This window comes from Fistularia commersonii, chromosome 7 (genome assembly GCF_037954325.1).
Source record: "Fistularia commersonii isolate RoL2024-O1a breed Wild chromosome 7, RoL_Fcom_v1.0, whole genome shotgun sequence".
Lineage (NCBI taxonomy): Eukaryota > Metazoa > Chordata > Actinopteri > Syngnathiformes > Fistulariidae > Fistularia > Fistularia commersonii.
This window is the reverse complement of record NC_141290.1, coordinates 8,146,286-8,167,716: the sequence shown is the minus strand read 5'-3', so window position 1 is coordinate 8,167,716 and position 21,431 is coordinate 8,146,286. Positions and strand designations below refer to the sequence as shown.

At 54.4% G+C, this 21,431-nt stretch overlaps 3 protein-coding genes across 7 annotated transcripts; 2 read left to right on the top strand and 1 right to left on the bottom strand.

Annotated features, from left to right (window-relative positions):
• The first annotated feature begins 5,290 nt into the window (after positions 1-5,290).
• epha2a (eph receptor A2 a) lies at positions 5,291-15,059 on the top strand. Of its 4 annotated transcripts, none has more exons than XM_086149529.1 (17): positions 5,291-5,456; positions 5,878-5,945; positions 7,024-7,657; positions 10,659-10,814; positions 10,906-11,238; positions 11,498-11,625; positions 11,740-11,917; positions 12,008-12,110; positions 12,243-12,295; positions 12,375-12,500; positions 12,587-12,772; positions 12,854-12,915; positions 13,121-13,330; positions 13,445-13,594; positions 13,788-13,981; positions 14,300-14,455; positions 14,529-15,059. In XM_086149529.1, the coding sequence occupies exons 1-17, from the start codon at positions 5,375-5,377 to the stop codon at positions 14,635-14,637; spliced, it is 2,928 nt and encodes a 975-aa protein (XP_086005655.1). In that variant the 5' UTR covers positions 5,291-5,374; the 3' UTR covers positions 14,638-15,059. The 4 variants fall into 4 exon arrangements, with proteins under 4 accessions (XP_086005655.1, XP_086005654.1, XP_086005652.1 ...); XM_086149528.1 differs by having other exon boundaries at positions 14,297-14,455; XM_086149526.1 differs by having other exon boundaries at positions 12,587-12,915.
• A 1,939-nt stretch (positions 15,060-16,998) lies between these two features.
• On the top strand, positions 16,999-18,968 carry cplane2 (ciliogenesis and planar polarity effector 2). Of its 2 annotated transcripts, XR_015106322.1 has the most exons (6): positions 16,999-17,161; positions 17,308-17,460; positions 17,543-17,667; positions 17,736-17,866; positions 18,098-18,601; positions 18,671-18,968. XR_015106322.1 is itself a non-coding variant. In XM_086148809.1 (5 exons), exons 1-5 carry the CDS (start codon positions 17,044-17,046, stop codon positions 18,303-18,305), a joined length of 735 nt encoding a protein of 244 aa, XP_086004935.1. In that variant the 5' UTR covers positions 16,999-17,043; the 3' UTR covers positions 18,306-18,968. The 2 variants fall into 2 exon arrangements, 1 of the variants encoding a protein (XP_086004935.1); XM_086148809.1 differs by having other exon boundaries at positions 18,098-18,968.
• Positions 18,727-20,909, bottom strand: LOC147232599 (rho guanine nucleotide exchange factor 19). Its single transcript, XM_086148810.1, has 10 exons — positions 20,820-20,909; positions 20,675-20,741; positions 20,333-20,601; positions 20,094-20,254; positions 19,873-20,025; positions 19,515-19,644; positions 19,377-19,451; positions 19,221-19,313; positions 18,999-19,147; positions 18,727-18,895 (listed from the first exon to the last, which is right to left on the bottom strand). Exons 1-10 carry the CDS (start codon positions 20,907-20,909, stop codon positions 18,727-18,729), a joined length of 1,356 nt encoding a protein of 451 aa, XP_086004936.1.
• Between the last annotated feature and the right edge of the window lie 522 nt (positions 20,910-21,431).

Genomic DNA, 21,431 nt, shown 5'->3' with positions numbered 1-21,431 from the left:
CACTGCACTTCCGGCCTGCGTGCCCCGCTGCTTCCGGTGAGGAGGCGGCGCGGAGAGGCGAGAAGTTCGAACCGGAGCCGGACCTGCTCCGAGCAGACCCGCATGACGTCACTGGCCCCGCCCACTGGAGTCACGTGACCCGGCCCGCCTCCTGACGGTTTTTTATTTTTTATTTTTTCATATTTTTAAATTGTTAATGAGCACATGTAGTATAAACAGACAATACATATGTAAACACAAACATGGCTAAATAGAATCGAATGTCAATGATATAAACGGGCATGAGGAAACATAAGGACATATGGACATTCATTTTGTATGCAGTCAATTTACCGTAAGAGTAAACAGGATTAAAGGCCTATAAGAAAGGTTTAAGTCTAGAAAATAATAACATAATAATAGAAACAATAATATATAAATAAATAGCAAGGTGAATACGATATGCATTTAACTCGGTGGATCTAGAGGAATATCAGTCATAAAACAGTACATTTTTTTGTTTTGGAATTTTTCCATAAGTTTTAAGGGTTTTTTATATAATCCAAAATTGCTTCTAAAGAACGTAAAATTTGGGGACAATTTTTGTTACCCCTCCACCAGGGGGCGGTGCGTCATCTAGTATGGAGACTCAAGTCCGAAGCCTCCCAGTTCCCCTTTTAGATTCCTCCTTCTTCCGTCCGGACCTGGATCTTCTGATGCCACCTTCACGTCAGGCCAGGTTCTGGGCTTCACGAACAGCTGAGTGCACCACAGGAGGAAGAGTCGTGGAGGAGCTGCTCAGCTGCCCGCTGACGTGGGACCGTGAAGACGGACCCTCCGCATAGAACAGGTGTTCTTCGGGCCTCCATGATGGGTTTGTTGTGGACCACACTGCCAGTCACACCTTCTGGTCCTGTTTTTGCAACTCCAGGCTTCCAGCGTGGCTTCTTCTGTCCAGATAGACTTCACCACCTGCTCAGATGTTCAGAGGGACAGGAGAGGAAGCAGAGGATGAAGGCTCTCATTTCTTCAAAATAGAAGTCACGTTCCCAGAACTTCTGGTTTCAGGTTACCCTTGTTCAGAGAAGGAACTGTGATGATGTAATGCTTCTCCAGAGAATGACTGTCAGTCAAGTCAGCTCAGATGAAGTCCATCCAGGATCTGCAAGTCCATCCATGCAGATCCATGGAAATCCATGTTGGAAATTCTAATTTTTATGCTTACTGAATTGTAATCACCCACACAAACACACACACACACACACACACACACACACACAAACAAAACACATAGCCCTCCCAGGTTGGCTGACTACTGTGAACCGTAAACAGGATGGACCATCTTTTGTGTGTGTGTGAGAAAGAGTGTATGTGTGTGTGCGTGCGTGTGTGTGTGTGTATGTGTGTGTGTGTGTGTGTGCTGCGAGCCCAGCTGTCACTGCAACACCTTCAGAGCTGAGAAACGGGACACACACATGAGGGCCAATGTGGGTGTTTAAGTTTGTGTGTGTGTTTAAGTTTGTGTGTGTGCGTTTTAGTTTGTGTGTGTGTGTGTGTGTGTGTGTGTGTCGTCCGCCCCACCCCCCAGGCGTTGTGCTCTTGCTTCCTTCCTCCCCTTTGTTCAGCCCACGAGTCAGACTTTGTCAAGCTGAACACACATACACACACACACACACACATACACACACACACACACACACACACACACACACACATATGCATATTGGTGTGTGCTGTCCCCTTCATTGGGCCCTGCCCCGTCACCTCCGTCACCTCCAACCCTGGTCCTCAGTGGAACCCCCCACCAGACGGCTCTCCACTGACCCTGAATAAACATCTCGCCGGTTGCTGGTGAACAACCAACGGCGGCCATGTTGGAAATCTCCCAGCCGAGCTCGGCGGTTCTTCTCCCTGAAGGTTCTCCCTGTTCTCTACGCTTTTCTCCGAAAGCCTCCGCCTGGTGCGCTTTTAGCTTCCCCACACATCTCCAGCCTCCCCCAGATGAAGGCTTGTCAGAACTTGTTTTGTTTGGTTCCTGACACCGTTACGCCGCAGAGATGTTCTCCAGCCGACACAGCCACATGCTGTGTTCTGATGGAGGCAGAAGGTCCGTCTCCACACGGCGAGTCCCAACCTCGGTCCTCCTGGAGAGGAACCCAGACACCACCTGGTTGGCTCCGTGGATCTGAAATGAAAACGATAGAAGGAGTTCCTCAGCTCCTCAAGGAGCTTCCTGTCTTCATCTCCTCATCTCACATCAGAGAACAGGAATCAGAAGATTCATCTGAACATCTGAAGATTGTGACATCTGGAAGAAGCAAAGACCTGATGGTGTTTGCAGCAGAAACTGGTATCAGATGACCAGATTCCTTCGTGCGCTGGTTTGAAGAACTGAAAATCTACATCCTGGGACTTAAGGAGTCTGTTGTCCTCCTCCTCCTCCTTCTTCTTGGAGGTAAATCCACAGCTGAGGTCTTTTGATTTGAAGTTATTCAAAGTGTCTACAGGCATTTTATCTCTGATCCTTTCTACTTTGAAGCTTTCTGAAGGTTCCTGCCTCAGAGGTGAACCTCCGGCCGAGTGCCTGGATTCCACAAGCAGATACCAGTTATTGGTCTGATGGGGCTTCGGGGCGAGAAGGTGGGCTGAACCCGGAGGTGCATTTGATGTTAGCTTCAGACAAAACTTCAATACGCTCCACCTCACACACACACACACACACACACACACACCAGCTCTGGACCTTGTTCACTGACTCACAAACATCTACAGCCTTCTCCTTGAAGCACCTTTATGTCATCAACCTCTGAGGATGGTGTCTGTGGTGTGTGTGTGTGTGTGTGTGTGTGTGTGTGTGTGTGTGTGTGAGGTGGTGGTAGAGGTGGAGATGGAAGAGGGGCTGCGGTGGTGTCTCCAGCAGGACAGCAGCTCCATGCTCTGCTCTGGGAATCAAAGCAGCCTCCTATTGTCATGAAGGCATTTGCATGTGTGTGTGTTGAAGAGGGAGGTAACCTTTGACCCTGACAGCTTCTCTGGGGCAGAAGGAGGAGGAGGAGGAGGTAGAGGAAGAAACGTCAGTCCCATAGTGGAGGTCTCCTCCATCAGATCTCCATCAGGTGTCCCTCAAAAGTAGCACATCTTTCCTGCACTGTGAGTGAAGAACATCTCAGAACATCTGAGGGCAGAGGACGTCCCCCTGAAGCAGAACCATCAAGTCCAGTTCAAGAGACTCGGCTCGGACGTCCCTCCGCGCCCGTCAAACATCTACTCCACATTACATCTACTTGTGTGTGTGTGTGTGTGTGTGGATGTGTCCTGCATCTCCACGGTGAAACCCATCATCTGCCATCGTCTGTAACCCGAGCGTTCACATACTCCATCCGTCAGATGGAGGTCCTCTGAAGGTCCTGTGAAGGTCACGGACTCATCCTTCAACCCACACTTAACTCGTCGATCCGTCTCGTCCGGCCGTCAGAAGAATGATTAACGTCCAAACATGGCAGCTGCGGAGAAATCGGCGCGGGATCTTCAGACGTTCGGGGGGGTCTTTGTCGGGCCGTCCATCTGACGTTCTCCGTCTGAGGGTTCTCCTCTCCGAGAACACGAGAGGACTTGACTCTGAAATTCCTCCAGATAAGAGTTGCTAGGTGACCCCATTGTTGGATCTTCTCTGCGGTGACATATTCATACCCACATTGTGAAGTCCTCCCTGGGCCTTCTCATTAGTAGTCATGTATTCATTCCAGACCTCCACCCCCACTTGACCCCTCCTTCAGTAGCCGTGGGAAAGACAAGTCCTGGGCGTGAAGGACCCAGGCAATCAGCCAGAAGATGGTCAGAAGAGGCTGAACTTAAACACTCCTTCATCGGTTACCAGGACTGAAGCCCAGACACGGGAGAACATTATGGTGAAGATCTGCAGGCCCACGTGCACCTTCAGCCCACGTGTCCAAGCATCCACACTCAAAGAGCCAACGTCCTGAAGAAGAAGGGACTTTAAGCTCCTTTGTTTCCATCTGTTCTCTGAGAAACCTTCTTCATGAACCTCTCATGAGCCGCCATCAGTGTGTGTGTGTGTGTGTGTGTGTGTGTGAATGGCTGGAGGTGATCCAGTGTATCATCACACATCCTTCTGTGCGAGATGGTCCAGTCTCATTGAAACATCTGGACTTGGTTGTCCTCCCTGAAGATATTTCACATCAAAACCCTCCCAGAGTCCTCCTCATCTGAAGAAGCCTCTGGACCACCGCGAACCTCCACAGGTCCGGGAGAAGATGGTGGAATGGTCTTCACCTCTCTATGATGGGCTTCAGACTCGGGTGGGAATGAAGATAATCATTTACACTTCCAGGGACTGGAGGTCAACTGATACTTCCAGATGATTCAATGAGGGACGGTTGATCCAATGGGTCGGAGCCGCATCTGCAGCTCCAACCCGTTGGATCAACTGAGGAGAACATTCTAGACTGGGGCATGTGGCATCTCCTGTTTTTAGAGAAGATCTGTTGCCGGAAAAGTTCTGGTCCTTTAAAAGTTCAAATTCTAGGGAAGTTCTGTTTCTAGAACATTTTTGGTTCTAGAGAAGTTCTAGATCTAGAAAGGTTCTGGTTGGAGGAAAAATTCTGGTTCTGTCAAAGTTCAGGTTCAAGAGAAATTCTGGCTGCGTAAAAGCTGTAGTTTCTTCAAAAGTACAGGTTTAAGAGGAGCTCTGGTTCCAGAACAGTTTTGATTCCAGAGAAGATCCGGCTCATGAAAACCTCTGGTTCTGCAGAAGTTGAAATTTTAGAGATGTTTTGGTTCTAGAAAAGTTTTGGTTTTAGAGAAGTTCTAGATCTAGAAAGGTTCTGGTTGGATAAAAATTCTGGTTCTTTCAAACTTCAGGTTCAAGAGACATTCTGGTTGTATAAAAGTTGTGTTTTCTTCAAAAGTACAGATTCTAGAGAAGCTCTGGTTCTAGAAAAGTTTTGAATCCAGAGAAGATCTGGCTCATGCAAACCTCTGGTTCCACAGAACTAGAGGAATTTTCGTTTCTCTGTTTTGATTCTTTAAAAGTTTCATGAAAGTTGTGATCTGGAACGGTTCTGGTTGCGAAGACCTTCTGGAAAGAGAAACGTCCCGTTCCTCCATCCGGACAGGTGCGGCCCGACCGGAGGCCCCGCCCGCGCCGCGCCGCCATATTTGGGAAACATCCGCATTCCACAGGGTGTATGTGTGTGTGTGTGTGTGTGCGGAGGGGGGCGGAGTGTGTGTGAGTGTGAGTGTGAGTGCAGGGAGGGCGATGACGCCACCTGTTAGTCAATGGGCTGCCTAGTCGCGCTCGGCCGGTAGAAGCGACGAGCGCACGCCAGGAGCGGAACCCGTGGAGACGGAGATCAGACCTTCTGGGTGGAGGACCATGGAGCTCCGCACACTCCTCTTCTTCTTCCTCCTCCTTCTCTGTTCCAGCGGAGTTTTCGTCAGCCTGCAGGCTCAGGAGCGTGAGTACTTCCACAACTCCTCCGGTGGATCTTCTAGAGCTTCATAAAGGTCTAATCGGATTGAGAGCGGGGTTCCGATACGAGGCTTCTAAAGTGAAATGAACGTGTCATTGGTTTTCCGTCGTGCGTGTGTGTTTGGGGGGCCACCTGTAAGATGCCCAGGCATGTCGGAGAACTTCCGGCGTCACGGGCTTTAACTTCACCGGCCCACGCCTTTCTCAGAGCCGGCAGCCGCTCCGCTCAGGCCGTCACGGTGGATCAAGGGGGGTTACGGTGGATTGGGGCTGAATTGCAGCTCCACGCTGGATTAAACCGTAAAAGCACGCCATGTCCCCCCACCTCCCCTCCTCCATAAAGGTTTTATTGTTCAATTAAAGTCATGAAAAAAGGACATGATGTTAACCCCCCCCTCTTCCTCCAGAGGTGCTGCTGGACATGAGGTCTTCCAGAGGAGAGCTGGGCTGGCTGGCGGCGCCACAGGAGAACGGGGTGAGTATTTATTGTTCTACCTCGGGTAGAAGGTCAGGACGAGAAGTTTCCGGTCCTCCGCCCGCTCGGAGAACTTTTATCAGACGCCCTAAATCGGGTCTTCTTACTTCGCCGCGGCAGAAAGCTCACCTTAGAACTCAAGGCGAGGGGTGCTCGTCGCCGTGGTTGGAGCAGATGATCCCGGCAGTTGTGGATTTTCTGGTCCATGTGTGAAGAACCGCCCCTCTATCTATAGTTCAGCGGTTTCCTTCTGAAAACAGCTGCAGGACTCGACCACTTCCCCTCGCCAGGGAACGCGACACCGTCAGCAGATGTTTCCGTTTATCAGACTTTTGAAAGAGGACTCAACCTTCTTGGTAGATGAGCTCTGAGAGCGACCCCTTAAAATTCTAGACCCGTCGTTCTCCAGAAACACATCGGTCCGTTCTTGTCGACATCTCATTGTCGCGGCGACTTGCGTTTCGTCACTCTTAGCCGTCTCACCCCTCGACCCGGAGGCTTCATTCGGGTCCGGATGCCACGACGAGACCATTTTGAAAAGAATTCACCGAGACACATCGGTCCGTCGAGTTAGTCGGTCGGTTTTCTGGTTCTCGGGCGGTGACGGAAGGTGAAGGAGGTCCTCTCGATCCCCGAAACTCTGCTGACGCATCAGGTGTTACGTTTTAAGTGGAGCCCATCAACCCCTCCCCTGTAAAAACGCTCAGCTCCCTCCAGCGTGGGCGCCATGCGGCTGCTCTGCAGGCCTCATTAAAACGACATAAATGTTGGTTGGTGTTCTCCGGCGGTATCTTCTGGATTTATGTGTCTCCCACACATGGACCCCGAAGAGCCGCCGGAACCACACACGTCGTCGTCGGAGGCCAGAAATCCGAAGGAGTGGAAACAGCCCGGGCTGTCTTCTCCACTTTATGGGCTTCTGGCCCCGGTGTGAGAAAAGATGTCTGCCGTCGCTGAAAGACTCCTGGCAGGAAGAAATAACTAGAAGCACATGTTCTCTGCCAAGAAGTCACATCGGAGCGGTGGTGCCCGCCGCTTCCTCCGCTGATCCTTCCTTCCTGCCCGATCTGTGTTGCAGTGGGAGATCATCCAGAGGGTGGTCAACGGCTCCCTTCTGTACACCTACAGCGTGTGCAAGATCGACTCCACCGAACAAGATAACTGGTTGCGGACGACCTTCATCCAGCGGCGGCCGGGCGCGACGCGCGTCTCGGTGGAGCTTCAGTTCATCGTGCGAGACTGCAACACCTTCGACGGTTCCTCCGTATCCTGCAAGGAGACGTTCAACCTCTTTCTCTCGGAGGTGGACGCCGACGTTGGGACCAATTTTCGTAAAGGCCAGTTCCGTAAGGTGGCCACCATCGCTCCCGACGAGGTCACGAGGGGTCGCGCCAGGGTCAACGTGGAGACCAAGGCGGTGGGGCCTCTGTCCAGGAAAGGCTTCTACCTGGCCTTCCAGGACATGGGCGCCTGCGTGGCCCTGCTCTCCGTCAAAGTCTACTACAAGACGTGCCCCTCCACGGTGCAGAGCCTGGCCGTCTTCCCGGAGACGGTGGCGGATGCTCTGCGAGCGGTGGAGGGAGCCTGCGTGGAGAACGCCGTCAGTCAGGTCACCCCGCGCATCTACTGCACAGCCGAGGGCGAGTGGATGGTTCCCGTGGAGCAGTGCCAGTGCGTCTCCGGCTACGAGTCCACCGGGGATTCCTGCCAAGGTAACGTTGGCCGCTACCGAGTTGTTTTATCGTTGGGCGGTGTGGAGGCGTGAGGACCGCCGGCCGCGTCAGCAAGACGCGGAGAACAATGACGGGAAGTCTCCGGCTGTTTTTCCGATGCGGAGGTGAAGTCCGCCCGGACATGTGAAGTGGATAGAGGTGGAAGCCTCGGCTCTTTGTTGTCTTTGGTACGTTCTTCACGCGGCCTGCCTGTCAGGGTCAGGCGGAGGTCTGAGCCCTCAGTGCCGCGAGAAGGCGGAAATGACACGCCATCTTTGTGTCCGCGTCTGTCAGGAGGAATTGGTCGAACTCTCCGAAAAACGTTCCCCTTCTCGCCGTGACTCTCATATTTGAGAAGGACGGATCATCAGCAGTTCAGACACCGTCTCGGTTTCCCTCACAGTAGCCGCGAGTCTACCGGGAAGAAATCGTACCAGAAACGCGACGCTCAGAAGCGTTCGGAGGAATGCAGATCTCAAAAGCGCCTAAACAAAGACTCATTTTAGAGTTATGAGGAAGTTCCAGTCACGACACGAGGGGTTCTGTGAGAGCGGCAGTGCGGAGTATGCTTTGCCCCGAAGGAGCACCTGCGCATACCGAAGGCGGTAATAGAAGGTAGATGTAGAAGCGGTGCCGCTTCTGTACGAGCTCTGATTTCCTTTGGCATTCTGGGGCGCGGTGCGCTCGATGGTCGGAAAGGAAACGTGGGAGGACAGAGGGTGCCGAGGAGGGCGGAAGCTCTCCGTGTGGCGCGGGGATTTCTGAAAGGAATTCTTTGGCCCTCGCGTCACCCCCCCCCCCCCCCCCCCACACACACACACACCCCCCACACCCTCGCTCTGTTTGACTAGAGAGAGGCCGTGTGAATGTGTCACGGCGACTACCTGAGAGCGGCGTCTTCTCCTCGAGTATTTGTTTTGGCATGTTGCTACAGCGACGGTAACCGCAGATTACAGGGATGGGGCCAACACGCCTATCTTAGTCAGGCTGTGGTTTATGATTCCTAATGGTCCGAGTCACCTCGGCTGGCAGGCCTGCGGCCTCTTCTTGGAATCCGTCTCTGAGAGAAGGGATTATTTGAGTTTTCTGCCCCCCTCCCTCCCAACCCCTCCACACACCACACACACCTAGGAAAATCTTAGGAAAATGAAGCTGGGTTAAATGAGGAAGAATGTCTGCGGCCTGGAGGTTCCTGACCAGCCCTGAACTCTGCACCTGAAGCGGAAGCGGGTATGGAAGTGTTGAGAGAACGGCAGGAAGTATTTATGATGGAGGATATTTGAATCCGGTGTCTGGAGGATGACCCTGTTCCCGGGCCGCGGGAAACATCTCCTCTGTCTAAAGAACTCGGAGTTCTTTTCCAGTCCGAAGAGAGAAACGCTTACGGCTTCACTCCGGCTTTGAGATTTACGGGGGGTTCGCCCGAGGAGCCCGACCGCTGCGGGAAGAGGAAGGAAGAGCAGGAATGCCGACGGACGTAAATAAGCGGGTTGCCGTTCGTGGGAGTCCGGGGACGGTCGTGCAGGAGGTGGTTAGTTCGCTGGCTGCTTACTTAGGTGTGGAGTGTAATTTAGTCAAGAGGATTAGTGGAGCACCAGGACAGCTGTTAGCCAATGACGCGCCCCGCTTTGCTCTTTCATCCGGTTGTTAACACACACGCAAGCAGCTCCCTAATCCACATTCCCACTCGTTATAACAACGGGCGACACAAAGAGCCCCGAACAGATGCAGTTAAGGGGGGGTGGGCGCCTTCTCCTCTCACGACGCCTTCAAAGAGATCTTCAAAAAATACGATGAACGTGCCCCGTCGGGCGAAAATGAAAGTTAGCGGGATGACGGAGCGGACGGTGCGTCCCGGGCGGGGGTTCGCTCGGTATCTCTGTTCGCAGGCCGATGAAAGACGTCCTGCACAGCGGACGGAGAAGGTTTTAAATGAAGAATGGCACGCCGCGTCAGGGCCGTAATGGGTAGAGCAACATGTTTATGGCGGCAGTCTGTCCAGCCTCGGGGACAATGGATGAATGGAGCGCGAGCTTGTGTGGGACGTGACAGGGCTCCTGCTGCTCCGGCTCAGGATGAAACGGGCTGGCCCCCTTTTCTTATGCCAAGAGAGCTCAACTGCACCCCCATGCCAAGTGACTCCTTAGAGAGAACTTCTGTTGGTGCTCCTGACCTTTACTCCCCAGCCCCCACCGGCCCGTCTATTCATCTTTATCCCTGCTCCTCAAACCCAACTCGCTCCTGATCCTCCGCCGCAGTAATACCACTTGGAGTGCGGCGGTCCTTCTGCTGCGGTCGCCGCCAAACGTGATCGCGCCTCTAACCCGAGGTTCACCGCACCTCTTCTCATGGCCCGAGGGAGCCGGTGTCATGGAGGGTCTCTTTCATGGGGTCTATTCTTTGGAAACTTCTTTCACTCTGTTGGAGGGCGTCTGCAACCCCCGGAGAGGCGTCCGCTTTTCCATGAGTGCGCGAGATGAAATCATATTCATCCCCAGAATCATTCGATCCTCCTGATTTATTGTCCTCCGCCGCTCGGCGCTACGTGTAGATATTTGCGACCGTGTCCACGCGGTCGGTTGACCGTCGGGTGTCTGACTGAGGCACCCCGGTTTCCATCTAGTCACCTTGAAGATCCTAGAAAAGTGTCGTTCCGTGCGCTGAAATGTCCTCCCTGACGGCGGGGAGCTGACGTGGGAACGGCCGCCTGACGGATTTAGTGCTCCGCTGTCATCCGTCTGCCGCTCGTGCGACCTGAGATTATGCCTTCGGGCGAACGAGGCGAGTGAGGGCAGGTCGTCAGGGAAATCCCTTCTCATTCCTCAGGAAACAAAGACGCTGTGATTACAGACTCCTGGACCTCTGCTTCCTGTCAGCTGGAGGCCCCGGTATCTCAGAGAGACTCATTGTTTGCACGGGATCATTCCTTCCCGTGTTTGTCATCGCCGCTTATACGCCTGATGTCATACTCGAAACCGACTCGCATTTTCTCCTCCGCCAGCGTGCAAGCCGGGCCACTTCAAGGCCTCCGTCTCCGGTCAGCCTTGTCGGGTTTGTCCCGAGCGCACCAAGCCCTCGGAGGCCGGGGCGACCGAATGCCAGTGCGAGGAGGGCTTCTTCCGTTCCCCTTCGGACCCCCCCGCCTCCGCCTGCTCAGGTAAACGTCCGACTCGGCGGCTCAAAGTGTCCTGGCCGCCGTAGAGCGGTCGGTATTCCTGACTCTGACCGCCGTCCGCCTCCTCCCGAAGCTCCGCCCGGTGCCCCTCGTGACCTGACCTCCATCACCTTGCAAGCGGAGGGCCGGCTGCAACTGTCCTGGAGCTCGCCGCTGGAAACCGGGGGTCGCGAGGACCTCACCTACGCCGTGCTGTGCGAGCTCTGCGACGGCGGCGCCTGCGTCTCCTGCGGGGAGAAGGTCCGCTTCGAGCCCGGTCCCAAGGGCCTGCAGGACACCACGGTGATAGTCGGCGACCTGGACTCCCACCTCAACTACACCTTCACCGTGGAGGCGCAGAGCGGGGTCTCCCAGTTCAGCTCAACGAGGCCCACTGCGACCATCACCACCGCCCTGGACTACACCAGTGAGTCTCACACACACCAACTCAACCATCATTGGACTAAAAGTATCTGGGTGACCATCGGACCTCAAGCTCGAACTCTCCGTCATTTGCACCGGTCCCTCTCAGAGGGATGAGGCTGGAAGCGATCAGGATCCGAGGGTTTAGAAAAAGTAACAAGAACAGATTTAAGGATTTAGTTCCACAAAGTCTGAGTGATTCTTCTGGAAAAGGTCTCCTCAGTTTCTAACGTGATTGGTCTCCCGCCCTCGCCGACCTCCAGGCCCCCCGAAGGTGATGTTGATCCACCTGGACGATCGGAGCAGCACCAGCTTGTCTCTGTCCTGGATCCTGTCCCGCAGACCTCCCGCCCACATCACGCAGCGTTACGAGCTGATGTACCGCAGAAAGGTAAGCGCGGCAGATTCCTCCTCTTTCAGCCTCCTCGGTCCTTCTACGTCCTCCTTGGTCCTTCCCGTTCTATACTGACAAACACTTTTGCGCCTCTTGATATGGTATTTGCAGGATGGCGATGAGGAGCAAGAAGCAACCACCTACAAAGGTCTGGTTTTGGAGAAGAGCTCGGTCCAGATCAACGACCTCACCCCCGACACCGTGTATGTGGTCAGAATCCAAGCGCTGAGTCTTGAAGGGAAGCCCGGCAGCTTCAGCGCGGAGTACGAGTTCCACACGTCACCTCTAGGTACCGCAAGATCTGATCTAACACTTTGGATGGATGGATTTGTGTCAAAGACTGAAGCTGTTGCATGCACCTTCCTCTGCGCCTCCACAGCGGAGTCTCAGATCCAGAACAGCTCCACCGTGGTGATGGTGGCCATCGCCGGAGTGGTGGTCATTCTGCTGGCCGCGGTTGCTGTCCTGCTGCTACGAAAACGGTCGGTCACGAGTCCGTGTGCGTCTTCATTCCAGCCCCGCCGACCCGCTCGGCCCGGCGTCCGACCCGCAGCGTCCGAGAGACGAGACGACGTTCCGCGCACGCTTGTACTGATCATCTGCTCTTCTCGCAGGGGACTGAGCTCTCGCCGCAGGGGAGGACCTGAGGATCCCTACTTCGCAACGGGTTAGAAGACTGTTCGTACTGTTTAGAAAACGGAGTCGCTCTTCTTCAGTCCGGTACTCAGGTCCCGCTCTGTCTCCAGATCAGCTGAAACCTCTGAAGATGTATGTGGATCCACACATGTATGAGGACCCAAACATCGCCATCCAGAAGTTTGTCACGGAGATCGACCCGGGCGCCATCGCCAAACAGAAGGTCATCGGTGTCGGTGAGTGTCTTCGACCGCGTCCCTCGCCCGCCGATGCCCGGAGCTCGGGTTGTGATGGCGCCACCTGTTGCGTGTTTGACCACCAGGAGAGTTCGGGGAGGTGTTTCGGGGTGTGATGAAGATGCCCGGGCGTGGCGAGGTGGCCGTAGCCATCAAGACGCTAAAGCCGGGCTACTCAGAGAAACAGAGGCAGGACTTCTTGAGCGAGGCCAGCATCATGGGGCAGTTTTCCCATCCGAACATCATCCACCTGGAGGGCGTGGTCACCAAATGTGAGTCCCGTCCGAGGATCGCAATAGAACGGAATCGTCCGCCGTCTCGGTCACTGAACTCTATCCGTGTCCCGATTTCAGTCAAGCACGCTATGATCGTGACGGAGTACATGGAGAACGGGGCCCTGGACACATATCTGAAGGTACGTTTGGGCGGGCGTCTTCGCGGGAGCTCACCTGACGGGTTCTCCGGGTCTGACAGTCCTGTCATTTCCTCCGGCGCGGATCGTTAATGTCGTCAAACAGACGACACAAATTTTCACGGCCTGGAGGGAATTTGTTTGAATCAAAGTGACGGCACCGCAAACGTCTCCGGGAAAGTCAAATCTTTGTTCTGTGTTCCTTCAGGGCCGCGACGGGGAGATTGCGTCCTACCAGCTCACGGGGATGCTGCGTGGAATCGCGGCCGGCATGAAGTACCTTTCAGACATGAGCTACGTCCACCGGGACCTGGCGGCCAGGAACGTCCTGGTGAACGGCAACCTGGACTGTAAGGTGTCTGACTTCGGCCTGTCTCGTGTCCTGGAGGACGACGCCGAGGGCACCTACACAACCAGAGTGAGTCCACAGCCGTGGAGCACCTGGGCTCGGTCTTCTTCTGAAGCCGCGAGTCTGTCGGCGCCCGGGGTCTCCACACACGGAGTCCGATAATAGATGTTTCTCTCGCTTCAGGGAGGTAAAATCCCCATCCGCTGGACCGCGCCTGAAGCCATCGCCTATAGAAAGTTCACCTCGGCCAGCGACGTGTGGAGCTTCGGCATCGTCATGTGGGAAGTCCTGGCGTTTGGAGAACGACCCTACTGGGACATGAGCAACCACGAGGTTTGTTTCGTCCGCCCGGAACTTCCAAAGTCATCTGGCCGAAAAGGAAAATTGTCTTGACGCGTGAGAGTCGGGGTTTAGTGGAGATCTGGACGGTCTTTGGTGAAGGCCGCGTGGCGTCTGGCTCCTCGTCGGCCACGCGGCTTGTTTCTTCTCGGTGTCTAAATCCTCCGAACCCCGGTTCTGGTTCCAGGTCATGAAGGCCATCAACGAGGCCTTCAGGCTCCCGGCTCCGATCGACTGCCCCTCGGCCGTCTACCAGCTCATGCTGCAGTGCTGGCAGCACGACCGCTCCGAGCGGCCGCGTTTCTCCGACATCGTCAACATCCTGGACAAGCTGCTCCGGAGCCCCGAGTCCCTCAAGACAATCGCAGATTTCGACCCACGGTAGGTTTTTACCAGTGATCGCGCTCTGATCCATGTATTCGTGGCAGCGACCGAATCGAGAAACGAACCAGACCTCCACCGGCGGCTCCTCGGTCTTCTGCGGGAGGGTTCAGAACAGAACGCGATAAGATCGATTCAAATAAAAGAACCTTGCGAGATCAAATTGCAAAGACCAGAGGAATAAAATAAACAGAATAGAACTGACTTTATTGAGCCCAAACATGGCGGTACTTCTTCCATCCCGCCGAGCCTGATGGAGCCGCCGTCCCTGCTGAGATTTGTGTTTATCGGTATTGTAACGTGTTTCTCGTCCAGCAGGAAGTCGATCCGGCTGCCGAGCAGCAGCGGCGCCGACGGGCCCGTGTTCCTGTCGGTGCCCGAGTGGCTGGAGTCCATCAGGATGAGCCAGTACGCCGAGAGCTTCGCCCGGGCCGGAGTCGTCACCATGGAGCAGGTCCTGGCCCTCCGGCACGAGTGAGTGCGGCCGGGGGCCGATGACACGTTCTCCGCCGCGCCTCCAGAAGCTCTAATAGATCTTCTCCTTCAGGGACGTGAGGAACATCGGCGTGCGGTTGCCGGGTCACATGAAGAGGATCGCCTACAGCATCATGGGCCTGAAGGACGAGAGCAGCTCCCTCAGCGTGTTTGCCGTGTGAACCTCCGTCCTCTGACATTTCACCGGAGCTCCACAGACTCCTGACACTGGTGTACCTTCTACAAAAGGAGAAGATCGGACTTTCATAATAATACACACCTCGGTGCATTTAGAAGATGAACTCAACCGCTGGAACATTTCAGGCTCTTCACTTTTAAGGGCTGCTTTTTCCTGCCAGATGGTTTTAGATGTTTGTGATCAGCGAGGTTTCCTTCTAGACAGTTCCTCTCAGGGAGAAGAATCTCACGGACTGGTCACGGGACCTCCCGTCAAGGTCTTTTGTGTTTACGCCACGTCTTAATATCAGCTGTCCATTTCTATTTAATATTTATTTTGTATTTATGACCTTTGCTACATAAGAGGCGGTTCTGCGGAGGAGACGAGATGATCTTCTGCGCTCCAATAAAAGCAGCGCTGCCTTCACAACGCATCCTTTCCTTCTCCTGCTCCTCTGAGACCCTTTGAGGTCTGCAGGGACCAAACAGCTTTCCTGGGAAGCTAATTTTCAATGTGACTTTTCTTCTTGTCGTTTGTTGCAAGACAAAAACCTCCACGGTCCACGAGGACCACCTTATTGCTCTTGGAACCGGGAGGTTAGGACTTATCTCCTGGTCCACTTTGTGCCTTTTGTGTTTGTTCTGCTGATTCCACAGCCGGAGATGATCCTCGGTCACCCGGCTCAGAGGTTCTCGCAGCTAGAGGAGGCACGGGTGTTCAACACCCGTTCTTCTAGCTCGCCTCATCCACCCCATATTTGAGAAGACCTGACTCCATCCTTGGTTTTCTATGAAAACATCTAAAACACCTGTGCGGACCTCCCCGCCCTCCTTACGACAACAGGAAACACGGTTGTTCCTGGGTCGGCCATCACCCAGATGGAGATCAGCCCCGAGGACTTTGTCAAGGAGATGCAAGAAGTCACACTCACACACCAGGGTGCTCCATCATCCTCTCCACTCAGCCTCCACCCACACAGACCTTCAGCCACCTTCATCCGAAGCCCTCACGCCGTGTCGCGCCTCAGGCGACGGGTCCGAAGCGATTCTAACATCTGACCTGCAGCTGGTGGCACCACCGGATCGTCCGTGGTCTCCTCTATCCCAGGAAGCAGCAGGACCGGCGACGCTCGGACGAATTCGGTCACGTCGTAGGAGAACGTTGCTGTCGTAGGTGACCTTCGGCTTCCTGACCGAGGATGCTCCCGCAGCCGTGCAGAGGAGCATTCGCTCCACTTTGTGTTTTCAAAGCTGCACTTCCTGGTCCAGGTTACAGCGGCTGCAAGTCAGAATTGGAAGACTGGAGTACTCCTGGAGATGTTCAGATGATTCTCCGTGGATCAGAAACAGAACTGAAGTCACCTTGGAGTTCTGTAGAACCTGAGATTAACAATGAGAAGATTCTCCTCAGGTGTAGGAACTACAGAATCCTCTGGAGGGCCTGAGAAATGTCTGAAGTCTCACTCAGATTCCTTTCAGATGTTTGAACAGCTGTGATGGAGATGAGCTCCCACCCTGCTCCTCTGAGAAGATACTCCGAGCCAGAAGGTTACACAGTAGAATGACGCTGTCCTCCTCCTCGCGTCGAGGACCGAGCTCTTCTGCTCTGAGCCTCCAGACCCGCAGATTCACAACTGAGAGGAGACCACCTGGAAACTGGGAAGAAGAACCTTAAGCTTCAAAAGGAACCTGAAATAAGTCCAAACCAAAATCTTATCTTCTCTCCGTGTCTTCGCCTCTTATTGAACATCTGGGTCCTTTGACACTTCTCAGTCATCCAGTCATCCAGGTCTACGATCAGATCTGATTGTGCAGATCCATCCCAAGAGAACACACACACACACACACACACACACACACACACACACACACACACACACACACACACACACACACGAACCAGGTGTTGTTGCCTCCTGAAACTCAGTCCAGGTTTCACCCATCAGCCTTGGTAATGTGTTCAGACTCCAGCTCAGGTGGGTCCATGAACACACACACACACACACACACACCACCTGGGGTGAAGAGGAAGATCTCCAAGAAGAGAAATCAAATGGAGTTTCCACGAGAATCGAAGGCCGTTTCGTGTGCGCCCTCTTGCGGCCTGAGCTCGTGTCACGGGGAACCCGAGGACGGTTGTCATGGAAACAGCGTCGACTCGGACCGGAAACGCTGTCTTTCTTTTGTTTGTTTTGTTTCTTAAAACGCTGACATGCGACGTCCGGGCAGGAAAGTGCCAGAAGTGCCGGGCAAACTTAAAAACAATCTTTTTTTATTGAGAGGGGAATCCGTCCGCGTTCGAGCGGCGGGAGCGGAACTAGCCCTTCCCGGAAGCGGAAGTGACGTCCGCGTGCGGTTGTCACGGGATACGGAAGTGTTTTCCAGCGTTAGCCGTGTCCAGAGCCGCCGGCATGAACAGCAGCCCCGACCGGAGCGACTCCCCCGCCCTGGTGCCGGACTGGCACCGCAGCCAGGACAGCAGAGTCTACTTCAGCAAGATCCTGCACAAGAAGACACGCAAGAAGTTCGGTAGGACGAACATTCGGGCTTCCTTAGGCTTCTCCGGTTCTCCGTCCGACCTCCCGAATCATTTCAGAGCTCATATGTACACAAGCGCTTATTTGCGGTGTCCTCCTGGATGTGGAGATGAAGGTAACCGTGCTGTTGCTCCTCAGGCCTGCTGGAGGCGCCGGTGATGCCTCCGCTCGCCGCCGTGGACACGCTGCACTACAAGGTGTTCATCTCCGGGAAGAGCGGCGTGGGGAAGAGCGCTCTGGCAGCACGACTGGCAGGGCTGAAGATACCCAGCGTGCACTATGAGACCACAGGTAGGAGGCTGGTGGACCGACGGCTCGGTTGGTTCGGTAAACACCGGGTTTCAGGAAGTCCTCCTGGTCTTCTTGCGCGCAGGGATCGAGACCAGGGTGGTGTTCTGGCCGGTGAAGATGCGAGACAGCGGCCGCGTCCTCTTCTTCCGCCTGCAGCTTTGGGACTGTGGGGAAAACGCCTTGCGCAGATTTGACCACTTACTCAAAGTAGGTATGGACCTCGCACTGACCGTCTGCATCTCTAGCTTGCGCGCTCACCATCTCCTGGGCTCCAGTCCTGTCACGAGCAGGTGGACGCCGTTCTCCTGCTCTTCTCCTACACCGACAGGACATCCTTTGACGACCTGCCCAGCCAGATTGCCAAGTGGAGCGGGTCGTCAGTGGTGACGGTCGTCGTGGGAACCAAGTATCCTTCCAGTGAGCGGTTAGTGTCAGACTCAAAAGTTAGAGAGGCTGAGGTTCTGGAGAGAAGGTCTTTCTCGGAGACTTAACAGACTCTCCGGGCTTCACGTCCTGCGGGAGCCTACGGAGATCTTACCTGAGAAGCTACAGATCGACATAGCGTTCTGTGAAGATGTTGACAAAATTTTGACCTTGCGATCCGAAGTGAAACGAGGCGTGGTCCTTAATGTTGAAGATACGACCTGTTCATGCACTGTGACGTGGAGGAGAAGGACGTGAGGGACTTCCAGGAGACGTGGAAACTGCCTGTGCAGCCAACCGGCGGCGAGGTCAGCGACGGCCTGGACGACGTGGCGCCGCTCCTCAACCTCCTGGCCGAGAAGCTGTGGCAGCAGGACTGCCGTCGAGCCCGCGGGCCTGAGGAGGCCCGGCCGACCTTGTAGGTCAGGGTCCTCAAGAACTTCCCAAACATGGACTGGATGGAGCCAAAGAGGGCTACATCTTTAAAACAGCTTTCCTTCCTGTTAAACTTCTCCGCTGGACCTGAGTCCACCTCAGATGATCGTCTTATGACTGACTGAAACCCAGGTGTGGGTTCACTGAGCAGAAGTCCATGTATCTGGAGGAGCTTAGAAAACAAATCCGGAGACTTTTTAAAATGGCTTTATTACAAGGTAACGGATGACAGGTTCAGCGGAGGTGCAACCATCTGACCGACCAAGGGGTTCAAAGTGCTCAGGTGAGATCAGGGAAGCTTCACGGTTCGGATGTCAGGACCTTCACCCACACATCTTTGTCCGACCTGCAGAGAGCGGACGAGATTCACTCTTGCCGCCGCACAAGTGTGGAGGCACCTCGTGGTCTTTACCTGGTGGAGGGGACTAGTATGAGGGCGGTGGGCTGCCCGCTCCAACTCTTGGACAGATGGAGCAGGAAGGACTCGGGAGGTAAACCCAGGAGCTCGGTCTTCAGGTGCTGTATCTGCACACGTGCTGGAAAGTCTGCGTGATCCAACACCACGAACATCTGCTCTCTTGAGTTCACATACAAGAAGTTGTGTTATCTTCTGAACAGATCTGTAAACTTTCAAACATTAAAGTCCACATTTAAGCCTTATTTTAGAAGTAATCAAGTACTTTTTGCTGGAGATGACCAAGAGGTCGTTGAAGAGGTGGAGGTAGATGCTGATGAAGGCCTTTCTGGCGTGATAGATGCTGTCCACGGTCAGCTGTCTCACAGGGCCCTGGTGCACCAAGAAGCGCCCGCTGACCACCAGAGGAACCGCCTGCGGGGAGAAGACCTCGGGCATCATCCACCGGCCGCAGCTGGGATTGGACGGACCAAGAAGAGGAAGGAACCTTCATCGGGCCAAAATCCAGCTGCATCTCCAGACAGACCAGCTCCTCGATCTGCTTCATTTTCTTGACCCTCGCGTTGCACTCTGCCAGGATCTGCAGAACCGAGCCTCAGTGATGTGCTTCTTCCGGATTGGCTCTGAAGGACGCGGCCTTTACCTCGTGAAGGGCTTCGATGGCTTTTTCCAGATTCAAAATGGCGTCCTGGTCCGGTGCGGTCCGTTTCAGGATGTTCTGAAATCAAAAGCTTGTGCTTTTACCCCCGTAGATGAATGGAGATCCATGACAGTCCACTACCTCCAAGAGAAGTTTAATGCGAGTTATTCTCTGGAAGGGCAGGACCAGGAAAGACTTGAGGCTCCGTCTCTGACATGCTGCATCTGCTTCGAGCTTCCTCAGCGAAGTCACAAACTCTCTGTTGTTCTGCCTTGGAGGAGAAGAAAGGTCAGGACAACTGAAGGACCAACTGTGAAAGCAGCTCCTCCCACTCTTGAGCTTCGTGTCATGCGGTTCTATCAGCAGAATGCCTTCTGAAACCTGCAGAGGTCATTTGTTGTTGAGCATCTGCAGACAGTGGTTGAACATTGGAGAAGTTTCTGAAACCTGCCCCCCCCCCCCCCCCCCCAGCCCTGAAGGTGGTCTGCAGTGGACCTACAGCAGCTGACCCATGAGGGCCTCCTGGTACATCATGTTGGTCACATATGGCACGTAGAGGGAGTGGAACGCCGGGCAGTGCTTAAGGACTACATCCCCGACCTCGGACACCAGCACGTTCTCCCCCAGGCGGATCTCCAGACTCATGAGGAACCTGGAAGGAGCAGCAGGAAATCAGCACCGACGGAGAGGGGGCACAAGATCTGGAGGCGGACCTCTTACTTCTCGCTGGCGGTCTTTACTTGAAGGATGTTGGAGAATAAGATGTGGTGCTCCATTGGAGAAAGACTTCCCTTCAGTTCTCCTGATGCGTAGAAATGATCGACGGCCACCCGGAGGCTCTTCAGGTAGGACGCCTCAGAGCCCATCAGCTCAAACATGGACTGCAGGAGTGAAGATGCGGCGCTTCAGTGTCCCGTGCTCCACCGCAGACACCTGATCAGGTCAGACGTGTTCCCCACCTCCTGCAGGAGGATCTCCTTGGTGGTCAGGCTGCTGAGGAAGCCGGCGGCCTTCACCTCATCCAGGTCTTGCCAGAGGGAACACGGGGTGACTTCAATGACGTGCGGGGGAGGACAGGAGGCCTCGGGACGGCTCTGGTGATCCGACGGAACACTGGCCAAACACTGGGGGGCCACGTGCGCCTGCAGAACCTGCGTGGAGCTCTGAACGCCGGGGGAGGTTCGGCCATCTCCCCACGCCTGCGCACAGTAATCCTGGTACAGAGGAACTGAAGAAGACAGGACACCGTGAACTGCACCTGAACAGCACCGGGAGCCTCCGACTGACTGATCCACACTCACAAATGTGAAGGTACTTGGACTGGAATGTTATGGTGAGCGGCTCCTCCTCCTCCTCCTCCTCCTCCTCCTCCTCCTCCGATCTGCATTTCATAAACATTTGGTCGGAGGGAGAACTTTCCAAGCCCGGATTTAAAGCTCACCTGACTCCATCGGGTTCCTGCGCATCGAAGGCGGGTGAAGTTGTCTCCTCTTCGACCGCAGGAAGCGCAAACAGCTTTGGCAAAGCGGCGTACATTTTTACGAGGTTCCATTTGTCCAAGAGTCCAACGGCCAATTTGACGTCAGAAGAACTAGGGCAGAAGAGACATCTAACAAGTCCACCTGTTTCTATCGCAAGGTGAACAATGAGGTTCTTACGTGGGAGAGTCTCTTCCAGTGTCCTCTGGACTGATCGCTTCCTCAGCACAAAGTTCCCCTTCCTGTGGACCCTGAAGAGCATCTGCCGGTTTGTTCTTTCTCAACAGGGAATGAAGCTTTTCAATGCTGTCAATTTCATCCCTGTCAGGTTGAGCCATGATGGACAGTGTCTGAGCACCACCAGGTCCAGGACACGGCTGGGCAGAGCGAGCAGCTGGAGGTGGTCGGCTTCTTCAGGGTCTAATCACCCAACAGGAAGCAGCTGTGCTTGACAAACTACGGCCAGGACCTGAGGAGACTCACCTGCCGGTCCTCTACCAAGACCAGTGGCCTGAACGTTAGACATCAGTTGTTTCTGGTTGTCTTCTTTCTGCAGGAGATAAACTCCATGACTCCCATT

What these genes read in the sequence shown, in the direction of transcription:
- epha2a (XM_086149525.1), top strand. Translation starts at nt 5,375, where the DNA reads ATGGAGCTCCGCACACTCCTCTTCTTCTTCCTCCTCCTTCTCTGTTCC. An exon ending in CGGCGCCACAGGAGAACGGG is followed by an intron (nt 5,946 to 7,023) that starts GTGAGTATTTAT and finishes TCTGTGTTGCAG; the next exon opens with TGGGAGATCATCCAGAGGGT. An exon ending in GTTCCACACGTCACCTCTAG is followed by an intron (nt 11,918 to 12,007) that starts GTACCGCAAGAT and finishes GCGCCTCCACAG; the next exon opens with CGGAGTCTCAGATCCAGAAC.
- cplane2 (XM_086148809.1), top strand. Translation starts at nt 17,044, where the DNA reads ATGAACAGCAGCCCCGACCGGAGCGACTCCCCCGCCCTGGTGCCGGAC. An exon ending in GATTTGACCACTTACTCAAA is followed by an intron (nt 17,668 to 17,735) that starts GTAGGTATGGAC and finishes CCTGGGCTCCAG; the next exon opens with TCCTGTCACGAGCAGGTGGA. An exon ending in ACGGTCGTCGTGGGAACCAA is followed by an intron (nt 17,867 to 18,097) that starts GTATCCTTCCAG and finishes TTAATGTTGAAG; the next exon opens with ATACGACCTGTTCATGCACT.
- LOC147232599 (XM_086148810.1), bottom strand. Translation starts at nt 20,909, where the DNA reads ATGTACGCCGCTTTGCCAAAGCTGTTTGCGCTTCCTGCGGTCGAAGAG. An exon ending in ATGCGCAGGAACCCGATGGA is followed by an intron (nt 20,742 to 20,819) that starts GTCAGGTGAGCT and finishes TCGGAGGAGGAG; the next exon opens with GAGGAGGAGGAGGAGGAGGA. An exon ending in GTCCAAGTACCTTCACATTT is followed by an intron (nt 20,602 to 20,674) that starts GTGAGTGTGGAT and finishes TGTCTTCTTCAG; the next exon opens with TTCCTCTGTACCAGGATTAC.